Source organism: Phycodurus eques, chromosome 2 (genome assembly GCF_024500275.1).
Source record: "Phycodurus eques isolate BA_2022a chromosome 2, UOR_Pequ_1.1, whole genome shotgun sequence".
NCBI lineage: Eukaryota > Metazoa > Chordata > Actinopteri > Syngnathiformes > Syngnathidae > Phycodurus > Phycodurus eques.
In genome coordinates, this window is record NC_084526.1 from 21,646,313 (window position 1) to 21,660,105 (window position 13,793).

Genomic DNA, 13,793 nt, shown 5'->3' on the forward strand with positions numbered 1-13,793 from the left:
TAGTCTGCGTGTCCTGAGAATCACCTTCAGTGTCCACTTGGAAGCAGAAACACGCCTGTGCAGATATATAATAATTTTAATATAAGGAAGGAAAAAAAAAACAGTCAAAAGTAAAATGAGAGTGATAAAACAAAAAAATGAGTAACACCTAGAGTGCTGTATAAAGAAAAAATGTCAGTTGCGCCACATTAAGTGCACATAGTTATTCACTTAATTTTGGATTTTTCCTTCAAACTTTCTATGGAGTAATTTTTACTGTTTGTATTCAACTAAATGGCAATCAGTAGACTTCTGCTAAGGCCAAACAACCCTAATTGTTTATTGTTTTATCCCCACCTTCATAGATGTGTGGCGCTTACATTATTGAGAATTTGGTCACAAGGTTTGGTGCAAAATTCTCTGAGATATTAGGAAATGCTAGAAAAATGTGCCAAATCCACATCTTTATGACCGTTTTATGGATTCTTCCATGCCACTTGTCCTAACTCTAGAAAGTTACAAGCAGGACTTGGTAATTGCACCATATTTGATCACTTTGCATTTATTTACTCAAATGCAAAGGTACCAAACATACATGCGCTGCTATCCATTGATTTGTTGAGGGAGAATTATGTTCAGTGTTATAATGGAATGCTTTAGTCGCTCACATTAGAGGTTTCTATTCATGCGTTCTTTTATTCTTGGTACCTATCAATAATGCAGTGAAGTGAGAGGCGGAATTAATTGTTCCCTGCTTGAATTTCCGAATGTCACATCAAGAGCTTCAACTATGTAAAGTTACGGGAATAAGGTAAAGTAGTAACCAACCCACAAGCCATATGTTAAAAAGATACAAGCATGCTGTTGGCACATGAGCGGCACTGTACAATACGGTAAAACCTCTAACTGTAAAGATTACAGTATTTTACTGGCAGCAGTGATCCTGTAAAATACTATAAAATAAACCAGCATAATACTGTAAATTAATATCCCGTAAAATAATGTATTTTCTAAGATTACTGATTACAGCAACATACTGGAGAAATTAGTATTTTACAGGATCACTGTTGCCAGTAAAATACTGTAATTTTTAGTGATCCAGTAATGTAATATATATATATATATATATATATGTATATATATATATATATATATATATATATAGCACAATGCATACTGGGAACTGTGCGGCTTCATTGTCACAACAATACTCATTTTCCAATTAGTTTTTATTTTAGTTCGTTTTTCAAATGTAACTCTAAATTTGAAGACTGTTTATACTGAAACATTAAAATATGTAATTGATTTTTTTTTTTTTTTTTTACACAAAATATGCATCACAGCCGCTGATTTGCGACACCTGGTGCCAAGATTTATTCAACTATATTCGACGCTAGGTAGGTAAACTATGGATAAATCAGAGAAAAGAGGAGGTTTTAAACAAAACAGACTATTTACTGCTACATGCTACATAAACTAAATTAAAAACCAACATGACTCACGCCTCACAGCAGGCGACAGCTTACAATTATTTGTAAAGATGAAGGTGATGGCTTACTGGCCCAATGTGCAAACGCTGTGCATTGAAGTTCAGGAGCAAAAATTACATTAACCAGGAAAACTAAATATTTTAATTAGCTATTTGTTTTACAAATATATAGTTTACATTGTTAAGTGAGCTAGTCATTTTAAATTCAAGTTGACAGCTGACTGCACGCTCCACGTGATAAAATGGAGCACAAAAGCATTTTTGGTTCACTGTAACTGAATAATTTAAGATTGGCTTTAATTTCATAAATACGGGGAGAACTGAAATAGACAATATTTTTTGGAGTTCAAAATGTTTTTGTTCTATGCAGAAATAAAATGTGTTTCTCTGTAGAGTCTCCGCTAGGATGAAGGGCAAAGTTTATAAAACAGTGGTTAGGCCAGCCATGATGTACGGATTAGAGACAGTGGCACTGAAGTGACAACAGGAAGGAGGTAGCGGAAATGAAGATTTTGAGGTTCTCTCTAGGAATGAGGAGGTTGGGTAGGATTAGAAATGAGCTCATCAGAGGGACAGCCAAGGTTCGATGTTTTGGAGACAATGTTAGAGAGAGCAGACTTTGATGTTTTGGACCTGTCCAGAGGAGAAATAGTGAGTATATTGGTAGAAGGATGATGAGGATGGAGCTGCCAGGCAAGAGAGCTCGAGGAAGACCAAAGAGAAGGTTGATGGATGTCGTGAGGGAAGACATGAGGGCAGTTGGTGTTCGAGAGGAGGGTGCAGGAGATAGGCTGACATGGAAAAGGATGACGCGGTGTGGCGACCCCTAAAGGGACAAGCCGAAAGGAAAAGAAGAAGAAGAATTCAATTGAATTCATTACAAAGACAAGATATTTAATGTTCAAACTGATGAATGTTATTTTTATTTTTTTTGCAAATATTCTCTCATTTTTAATTTGATGCCTGCAACACATTCGCAAAAAAAAAAGCTTGGACAGGGGCAACAAAAGTCTGGGAAAGTTGAGGAATATCTCAAAAACACCTTTTGGGAAAATTAATGATTATGAATGAATATTTTGAAAAAAAAAAGGTTTGTTTGAACATTAAATATCTTATCTTTTTGTTTGTATTCAATTGAATATAGTTTGAAAAGGAATTCATTGTATTCTGTTTTTATTCACATTTTCACATTTTACACAAAGTCCCAACTTAATTGGAATTGGGGTTTGTATATCCAGGCAAAATAAGAAAGAGTGGGAGACGGTCCTAGGGATCCCTAAGTTTGCCGACCCATGGTTTAGGTGAATACAAAATAATTGTCTTTGATGCTTACAAAAACTTGTCCATTGGGTTCTTTGAAGACTGGTTTAGGGTAAGGGATACAGCATTAGATCAGGGCTTTAGGGTTAGGTTTATGGCTTAATGTTTTTATTTTACGCTAAGGGTGGTTGGGGTTAGGGTTAGGGTTATCCTGAAGGTGGTGCAGGGGAGCATTTCTTCCACTCGTTGGAAAAAAAAAAAAAAATGTACCGGCATTACCAGATTACCAGATAACTAGAAACCTTTACTTCCTTGTGTGTTTTTTGGACATACGATGATTCTGATTCTGATGAGGATCCATGCTTCCCACCGGCCAAAACATAAAGGGTTTTTTGGGGAGTGTTGCCTTTAATCTCAGTGATCCATCTCAGCGCAATGTGCTGACAGCAGATAAGGAAAGAGACTGTTCTGAATCTGGGTGGGGGTGTTGGCAGTAAATAAAAAAAAAAAAAAAAAAAGATGATGATGCCGATGTCATGCCTGATCAATCGATGGGAGCGAATTAGCTAATGCACCTGAGGCGGGCGGCTCACATAAACATAAAACACTTGTTGCACAAACAAAATGCCGCTGGCCGTGATGGCCAGCGCTGCACATTAAGGGCGAAGGAACATTGACGAATGCCGCCCGGAGTCTGCCGAGGAGTCGGTGAGGGATCTTTGCCAGAGTGGCATCATTCTCAAAGGTTGCTCCACTTGGAAATGGATTAGCAAGCAAGGCAGGGAGCTCATCTTTAAACATCACGAAGCAATTTGGCCCTTTGGCACCATCAGAGAGTCCACATTTGCAGTATTTTGTTAGGAACGGTGCTCCAGATGTAAAGTGGTGATGCAAAATGTTTTGTTAAATTTCAAGATAGGAATAAGATACTTTGGTCCACCCTCTCTTATTTTACCCCAACATAGCCCCTTTCAGCAGATCATAAGGTGGGTAGATTGGCCACTAAAGTAGGTAGAGTAGTTGCAGCTAATGGCGAATATCAGGGTGTGATGTTAAATCTATGGAGTTGTAAAGGTCGTAATGTTTGCCACGCTCCAATCCGTTTAAAATCCCTGTTAGTCAATGTGGCAACTAGCTGTGATGTCTCCAAGATTCGGACCACAGTATTTTGGATTGTCAAAGACACTGACTCTTACTTGGTCAGGCTCACTTCCAAGATCTGAGCAACAACTACAGTGGCCCTTTAGGGTACAAAAGGCTTAATAATTGTAATTGTCCGCCTGCACATTTTATTATCCTCTGGGCCTTGGCTTAGGTCTGTCGGAAATTGGAGTTACACTATATACATACTGTATTAGCTGGTCTAGCTTTTTCCATCACTCACCCAACATAAATGTGATTTCTACATTGTTCTCAAATCCGAGAGGCCCAATTTTCCCTTTTACTCTGCAGAGAACAACCGTGAGTGTGGGTGTGTGCGCGTGTTTGTGTGTGTGCGTGCGGTTTTGGAGCACAGCCATCATTGATCTGCCTCAGGAGTCTGATCAGATGGTTTTTCATTCCATTTAATGTGTCCTATTAAAGAGACACACATTCATTGCAGGTATCGTTTTTTGTTGTTGTTGTTTTTTCTTTGCCTTTGCGATGTTGTGGACTTCCTCCAGTTTTGTGTCTGTGTGTGTGTGTATGTGTATGTGTGAGAGAGTGACAGAGAGAGAGAGAGATGTTTAAAGCCATGGTTGTTTGTTGTGCGCGCTACATTTTTCTCTTTTAGTGCGCTTTCCAATACGGTTTCAGGCATCCCAGAGGAGAAGGAAAACTCAAAAATATGGTCCTTTTGGTCCTGTTTCTCTCTAAGACACCTGCAATGAGCTCAAATAAAATGAGGTTGGGGCCATATTCTCTTAATGCAAATATAAGTCAAGTCAAAGAGAAATAGAAAGTGAGCGACATAACGAAGGTAGGTAGGTACGTAGGTTAATCGATATGTCGGTTGGTAGGTAGATACTGTAGGCAGGTAAGATAAATACTGTACCTTCGGTCGATAGGTAGCTCGTAGGGTTGGTATGTTGGTCGGTAGGTAGATACTGTAGGTAGGTATATAGGCAAGATACCTGGGTTAGGTAGGTAGATTGAGGGTTAGGTAAGTAGGTCGAACGGTGGTCAATATATCGGTCAGTCGGTAGGTAGATAGATGCTGTAGGTAGGTAGGTCAGATGGGCCAACTTATAGTATGTTAGATAGGTCAGGAGGGAAGATAAATATGTTAGGTCGGTAGGTGAGTCGGAGAGTAGAAATGGAGTTCATTCGGTCCGTAGGTAGGAAGATAAGTACATATGATACACAGATAAGGTAGGTAGTTAGGTAGTAGGGCTGCATGATTATGACCAAAATAATAATCACGATTATTTTGATCAATATTGGAATCATGATTATTCCTCATGTTTGGGAAAAATCTTTATTTTTACTGCACTACTTTTAAAAAAAAAACAATATCTAATAGTTTTCAGTGCAAAATGAATCTTTAAACAACACTAAATGATAGCTAATAATAATAAAAAAAATTAAAATGTACATAAAAAAATTCACCTTTCCCAAGGGCTACCTTAACGGAATAAATATGCTATTACAAAGTGCAATCATGAATTGCAACTTAATGGAAGCAAATACAGTCAATACATAAAACCCAATAACATTAGGCTGTTAGACTTTTCATTTGAAAATCCCCATCAATATAATGAATTGTCAAGGACGGTACGTCTCCGTTGTTCTGCTTGACCATTGGTCAGTCGTGCACACGGTCGCAAACTACAAAGAACTCGACAGTTTTGATTTCCCTCGGCACTTTCGGCTTTTTTTTTTTTTTTTTTTTTTTTAATAACCACGGTCGGGCCAGCCAAAAAGTTGAAGTCGATTGTTAATAGTTTCTTACCGTGACACGCCGCCAACGTGCTGAGAGGGCCAACTTCAAAATAAAAGCTTCATCGATTACTACATTGGGCATCAATGCCATTTTAGGCTTTTATTTTGAAGTTGGCCCCAGAGCCTGGTGCCCCCATGTTAAATGTAAAAAATAAAACGCAGACGATCAGGCTCGTTTAGTTGTGGCAGCCAAAATCACGATCGTGATTAAAATTCTATTAATTGTGCAGCCCTAGATCGGTGGCTGGGGTAGTTTTTTGTTTTGTTTGTTTTTTTAATTCATCAACTTTCACTTAGCAACTTGAAATTTAGTAGGCATGTCTATCATGGGTAGAACCCCTTCCCAAACAAAACAAGACGCCATGTCTGAAAAGACACAGGAAGTCTGCCATTTTGGTCCAAAGCGACCATTTTAGGCTGATTATGGCCATTTCTAGAATTCCTTCAAAATGAACTTGTTTTAGAGATTTTCCAATGGCTACCAAATTTGAATCACCTTTGCTAGACAGATGAGTGACACTAAATGGTGAAACATTTGAGTTTTCATTTTGTGTGTTCAAAGCATGTGGATAAAGTTTGTTGACATGGTCTCCCATGTGGGTTTGATATGACCATTTTAAAACACAAAACCCTTATAATTAATTTCCACAAGGTGAAGCAAAAACAAAATCCAGCCCCAGAGGCAGTTTCACTTAACAACGTGAAATTTGGTAGGCACGTCTATCCTGAGTTGAGCCACAAAAAAAGTCTCAAGAACCCATGTGGGAAAAGATACAAGAAGTCTGCCATTTTAGTTTAAAGCTGCCATTTTATGGTCATGATGCCCATTTCTCGGGACAAACTTGTCCTGAAGATTTTTGTCTGATTGATGCTAACTTGTGAAGGATTTGGTTTACTGTATTTTGTAAGATAAATAAAATTTGTTTTTATGTACATTTGTGCCGCTAACTAGGGAGTGTTTTGGAGCAAATTACGTCAGCTGCTGTAAGCTGATTTATTTTGACAGCTCGGCAAAATAAAATAAAAAAATAATAATAATTCCAGTGACGTGCCTCCCTACTTTGCCTGGCAATTTGTCCGTGCTAATGCGTCGCTTGCGTCCCTAATAAAGTGAGTGCTCTGATGCGAAAGCGCAGACAACAGCAATGGGAGCACAGCTGTCCCGAATAAATTGAGGCTTTCGTGTAACATCCCACCGCCGCTCCTCGTTCCATGGCTGAGGTCTATTATTGGATGTCGCTTGTTCTTGATTAGCTATTTGCCAACTTGTGATAGAGGCACTCGGCATTCTGGGTAAACAAATTGACTGTCGGCGCTCCGTCGCTGTTGACTTCCAATATGCACGCCTGTTTTTTTTATACTACTATTTTGTGAAAACACATGATAATTTTTTCTAAAAGTACATATATTGTTAGACCAATGAGATTTTATTTTTATTTTTTTTAAATGCGACTGCTGTCGGCACGGTGCGCGACCGGTTAGCACATCTGCCTCACAGTTCTGGGGACCGGGGTTCAAATCCCGGCTCCACCTGTGTGGAGTTTGCATGTTCTCCCCGTGCCTGGGTGGGTTTTTTTCTAGGCACTCCGGTTTCCTCCCACATCCCAAAAACATGCGTGGTAGGTTGATTGAAGACTCTAAATTGCCTGTAGGTGTGAATGTGTGTGCAAATGGTTGTTTGTTTGTATGTGCCCTGCAATTGGCTGGCGACCGGTTCTGGGTGTACCCCGCCTCCCGCCCGACAATAGCTGGGAGAGGCTCCAGCACACCCGCGACCCTAGCGAGGATAAGCGATAAATAAAATGGATGGATGGATTATGACTGCTGTCTTGAAAATGCACGTTTTCCTCCAAAAGAAGTTTAAAAAAAGAAACATTTCTCTCATAATATTATAATTCTTTTATCAAATATACAGTATACAACTGTCCAAAAATTCTCATAAAATGTTACTTTTTTCAACAAAATGTGCCACTTGTTTCTATAAAATATACTGCTCTTTAACTTAATATATGCCATTTTTTTCTCCAAAATGTACAGTACCGCTCCCCTCCAATTATTATTTTTTAAATAAACGTTTTTTTTCTCAGACAAAAAAATACAACTGTCTCTAAAATGTTTTTTTCTCTCTTGTAGTGTTGACCTTTTTTCTCAAAAATATGTCTAAATTGATCTTCCACCCCAAGAAAAATCTGAATTTTTATGAGTTCTTTTTTTGTCCTCACCAATTTACATCTTTTTTTCTCAAAAATATTCAACTTCATATCTTGAAAAAAAATCATCTTCCTGTAATATTTTGACATTTCTTTAAAAACAAATGCAACTTTACTGTTCTCTTTTTTTCCCCTGAAAGTGTTCCCCTTTTTTCATGTTACTATTGTTTAATTTGTTTAATGGACATATTTCCTTCTTGCCAGAAGAGAATTGTCCTTCCCTGATACCGGAGTGGATGTTTACAGTTCAGCGACAAGGATTTTTCACTCAGAAGGACGTTATCAAAATGCGCTGACATATTTCAGGACCGCTTATTTATTCTAGCGTCCTCAATGATTAAAAATCCCATTTGGTTTCAGGTCCAGTGGCTGTGATCAATGGTGAGGAAGACTCAGCCAGTCCTCTTCATCACGTCAACCATGGAATTATAACGCCGTGTACGCTGGACGCAGGATCGGATGCCGTTGTCATTGGGATGACTCGCATTCCCGTGGTGGAGAATCCACAGTATTTCCGACATGGACACAACTGCAACAAGCCTGCCACACGTGAGTTGACAATAATGACGTGTTTGTTTCTGATAGCACTCTAATTGAAACAGTGTCGCCAAGAAGAAAGGCAAATCATAAATTAATTCTTTGATGCTTCCTGAATGTTTGGTGAGTTCTCGTGTTATGCTACGGTGTTGTCAGATGGTGGTCTTTTTTGAATAATTATTGCTAAAAAAAAAAAAAAAAGCCAAACAAAGAGCAAAATAAGCCCCAAATGAACACTTTCAGGTTCTGTGAAGGTTTTTCATCAAATTTCTTTTTTTTTTCTTTTTCAAGAAATGCTTACAACTTTATTCTCCGAAAAATACTACTTTATTCTAGAAAAGTAGACCTAATCTTAAGTCATAATACTTGGGCTTTATTGTAATAATAGCATGTGTTTTTTGTTTCCAAAACTAATACAACTTCATCCATCCATCCATCCATTTTCTACCGCTTATCTGAGGTGGGGTCGCGGGGCCAGTAGCTTTAGCAGGGACGCCCAGATTTCCCTCTCCCCAGCCACTTCATTCATCTCTTCCGGGGGGATCACGAGGCGTTCCCAGCCGAAGCACGTAGTCTCTCCAGCGTGTCCTGGGTCGTCCCTGGGGTCTCCTCCCGGTGGGACATGCCCGGAACACCTCACCAGGGAGGCATCCTGAACAGATGCCCGAGCCACCTCATCTGGCACCTCTCAATGCAGAGGAGCAGCGGCTCTACTCTGAGATCCTCCCAGATGACCGAGCTTCTCACCCTATCTTTAAGGGAGAGCCCGGACACCCTGCGGAGGAAACTCATTTCGGCCGCTTGTATCCGGGATCTTGTTCTTTCGGTCACGACCCACAGCTCGTGGCCATAGGTGAGGGTAGGAACATAGATCGACCGGTAAATCGAGAGCTTCGCCTTTCGGCTTAGCTCCTTCTTTACCTCAACGGATCGATACAAAGTCCGCATCACTGCAGACGCTGCACCGATCCGCTTGCCGATCTCCCGTTCCATTCTTCCCTCACTCGTGAACAAGACCCCAAGATACTTGAACTCCCCCACTTGGGGCAGGATCTCATCCCCGACCTGGAGAGGGCACGCCACCCTTTTCCGACTGAGGACTATGGTCTCAGATTTGGAGGTGCTGATTCTCATCCCAGCCGCTTCACACTCAGCTGCGAACCAGTCAAGTGAGAGTTGGAGATCACGGCTTGATGAAGCCAACAGAACCACATCATCTGCAAAAAGCAGAAATGCAATACTGAGGTCACCAAACCGGACACCATCTACGCCTCGGCTACGGCAAGAAATTCTGTCCATAAAAGTTATGAACAGAATCGGTGACAAAGGGCAGTCCAACCCTCACCGGAACCGAGTCCGACTTACTGCCGGATACGCGGAGCAAACTCTGTCTCCGGTCGTACAGGGACCGAACAGCCCATATCGGGGTTCGGTACCCCATACTCCCAAAGCACAGGACCACCCGAGGGACACAGTCGAATGCCTTCTCCAAGTCCACAAAACACATGTAGACTGGTTGGGCGAACTCCCATGCACCCTCGAGGACCCTGCCAAGGGTGTAGAGCTGGTCCACTGTTCCACGGCCAGGACGCAAACCAGAACTCCTCCTGAATCTGAGATTCAACTTCCAGACGGACCCTACTCTCCAGCACCCCTGAATAGACTTTACCAGTGAGGCTGAGTAGTGTGATCGCCTGTAGTTGGGGGATCCCTTCTTAAAAAGGGGGACCACCACCCCAGTCTGCCAATCCAGAGGCACTGTCCCCGATGTCCACGCGATGTTGCAGAGGTGTGTCAACCAGGACAGCCCTACAATATCCAGAGCCTTGAGGAACTCCGGGCGAATCTCATCCACCCCCGGGGCCTTGTCACCGAGGAGCTTTTTAACCACCTCGGTGACCTCAACCCTAGAAATAGGAAAGCCCGCCTCAGAGAACCTAGATCATGGGAAGGCGTGTCGGGGGAATTGAGGAGGTCTTTGAAGTATTCTCCCCACCAGCTCACAACGTCCCGAGTCAAGGTCAGCAGAGCCCCCTCCCCACTATACACAGTGTTGATGGCGCACTGGAAGTCTTTTTTCATGGCCTCAACGAACTCCTCCCATGCCCGAGTTTTTGCTTCAGCGACCACCAACTTCATTATCCTAAAAAAAAACAAAAAAACATATCAGACTTTATTCTAAGAAGATACTACTACTTACACTAGTATTACTACTAATTATGTATTTTTATTTGCAAAATGTGATGTAAAATTATCACTTCATTTACATAAGAATACTTCTTTTCTCTCTCATATGTCCAACTTTTATTTCTAAAATAAGAAAAATAAAAAATTCTTTAAAAAATATCACTTTATTATAATAACAATATAACCTTATTTTTGTTGTATCCTTTTCAGTGTCGCCCTAATCTTCGTATTCCTTTTTTTTTTTGCTTTTACCACAGTGGTATGTTTTTCAAAAGGTCCATATGCTGATATGGACTTCAGCCAAGTCCCAAGGTGCACCTTTGCTGTAATTTGATGTTTATCTTTACAACGAGACACACTGCCTGAGACCCCTGAGGCCTTCCCCATAATGTGCTGTCTTCTATTATGCAGAGGCATGCGGCGCGCGCATCTGGTGGCGTTCTTCATATAGAATCAATTCAAACGCAAATGTGGCAGCCACAAGATCACTTTAAGGCCTAATTAGCCACGATCGTGTCGAGCCCCTCGCTAGAAACTCGACGAACAAAGCACGGGCGTGTTGTCTAAGTCTTCTTGGCTTGCTTCCAAAATGGCCGTCGGGCAGACGGCAACACACGTTCTCGAGCGAGGACGGAAGGCGACGGAAGGAAATCCCATTTAGAGGTGATAAATAAATGAGAACTCTTATGTATTATGAATGGCATTAATTGTTAATGGCCGGTCGTCGGCTGATTTATGACATATCATGCCGCGCACGCAGCTTCTGATTGCCAGTTAATGAATAAATGACACTCCAGTGAAACTTCCACCTGCACATTGAAGTCGTTCACAGGATGCGAGGTATGTTTGGATGGTCAGCAGACCTCAGGAAAACAGAGCTTGCGGCATCTTATATACCCATCACAAGGTCGAAGTAGGCGCTGCTTTTTCTGCCAGTGGCTGGGATAACAAAATGGCTCCCAACTGTTTGTGTCTGCCCTCAATATGAAAGCGTTCTTTACCCTCAGGACCGTCACCATGCGATTGTTTTTTTTCCTCAGATTTTTTTCATTAAAATAACAAGATTTTTTTTTATCTCAAACAAAAATGGGTTTTTTTTCTCATGTAATTACAAAAACAATCTGTAATATAGACACCCTTTTTTCAAAAGAAAATTATTGTGGTATTCCAACTTTTTTCTATTAAACAAAATCACATTTTATTCTTTAAAAAAGGATAACATTGTGTTTTTTTCTTGAAATATGACTGTTTTAATAGATAAAGATTTTCCTCAACTCTTTTCTCCTCACATTTCTATCTTGCAAAACATGGATCCTCATAAAATTCTGATTTTTCTGAAAATGTGAAGCTTTTTCTGAACAATAAACAACTGTATTCTCATTATAATGCAACTTCATGCCAAGAATTTTTTATCTAAAAAAGACATTACTTTTATTGTCGAAAATACAAAACCACTAGTCAAATGTAACTTTTTTCTTGTAAGACTGGAATTGTTTTCTCAAAACATACTGCTTTTTTTCTTAGTGCTTTCTTATTACAACTTTTTTCTTCATATACAGTGATGTTCTAAACCCAATCTCAATCTGCGAAGATTTTCAATATGGAAAGACCGTATGGTTTAATTTTTAATATAGTTTTACCCCCACTTACTTAAAATACATATAAACCTATTACACTTTCTTAAAGATATTCTAAATGTGTTTGAACACAACAAAATGCAAGCATAAAATAGCTAGAAAATACTGTACGCATTGTAGTTACTGTGTCCAAGCATGTGTCTTTAAGAGGTGGGATGGCATGAGATGTCGGCGGGTCTGCGTGTGAGTGTCTGGGCGTGAGCTGTGGTCAAAAACAGCTGCTTCGTGATTATCCTCGTTCTGTTTTTGTGTTTCACTGTTCTCCCGGCGTTCAATAAGCAGCTGAAAAGCGCATTGGCGACTATGACTCTTCTTTCCCACATGCGAGGGCATTCAATTAATTACCGTATTTTCCGCACGATAAGGCGCACTTAAAAGCCTTTAATTTTCTCAAAAATCGACAGTGCGCCTTTTAACCCGGTGCGCCTTATGTGCGCCAACTGACTTGACTGAAGTTCCGCGCGGTGTAGGCTGAGGCTCGGAGCGGGAGGGAGAACGTCAGACTTCTAAACCTCGCAAAATAATCTTATTACAAGTACTGCAGTGAGACGACTGGTCATTTATTTTAACAGTTAAGAAACACTTTTTTTCGTCGCCACAGTTGGGTACAAGCAAGTCTTCGTGCTCGTTCTCCTTCGTTGGTTTTCGCCCCTTGTTTCTTCGGGGTCGGCGGGCTGTTGGCATCGAAACTTGGAACCGAAATTTTTAAATGTGAACAATTCGGGTAGAACCAAAATGTCAGTCCGGTTCTCGATTCTCAATGCCCAACCCTAATCACGCCGTCGCAATGGCCACCGCTTTTCCAGTCATTGGCTGGCAAAACACAATGACTGTTTCTGCCTGTGCAGAATATGAATGTGTTCCTGACCCTGGGGATTCTCACCCTGCGAAATGACTTTATTCTACTAATACTATGAAATTTTCTTAAATAATTATGAATTATGACTTTATTTTGTGAAATTACATCTTTTTTCTCTAGAAAAAAAATATCACAGGTAAAAAGTAAACATTTTTCTTGAAAAAAATAACATTTTCCTTGAAATTATAAACAAATTCAAAACCAAAACGTTTTTTTAAAAAAAAAATCAATTTTTTTTTCCTCAAAAGAGTCTCAAATATATATATATTTTTTTACATTCTCATGAGATTACATTTTTCTTTAATATATATGTACTCTACATTGTACATCTTTTTATCTTAAAAATATGTCGGCATTCTTGTAACTTTATTACTTTCTTTCTAAAAAAGATACTCTTTTTTTATTTTTTGTTTCGAAGTGCATCATATTATAAACGTAGAACTCATCACAAGGTCATAATGGCTACCGCTTTTCCAGTCATTGCCTGGGATAACAAAATGGCCCCCGACTGTTTCTGCCTGCGCTGAATATGAATGTGTTCCCTACCCTCAGGACGCACACCCTGGGAAACGAAATGCATGTGCTTATCTGTGTGTGTGTTTGCTCATGTGCTTGTATGCGTATGTGTGTGTAGATGTTTGCCAGGCAGTGTCAACCTGTGAATGAGAGTGCGGATGTGGGCGGACTGCTAGTGCAGCTCCTGGCCACTGTTT

At 40.3% G+C, this 13,793-nt stretch overlaps 1 protein-coding gene across 1 annotated transcript in view; it reads left to right on the forward strand.

The window, feature by feature from the left end:
• Positions 1 to 13,793, forward strand: part of ntrk3b (neurotrophic tyrosine kinase, receptor, type 3b) — a 342,714-nt gene that overhangs the window by 256,327 nt on the left and 72,594 nt on the right. The window contains exon 12 of the mRNA XM_061669747.1: positions 8,221 to 8,409. Within this exon, the coding sequence (XP_061525731.1) occupies positions 8,221 to 8,409 (189 nt within the window). The remainder of the gene's footprint in view (positions 1 to 8,220; positions 8,410 to 13,793) is intronic.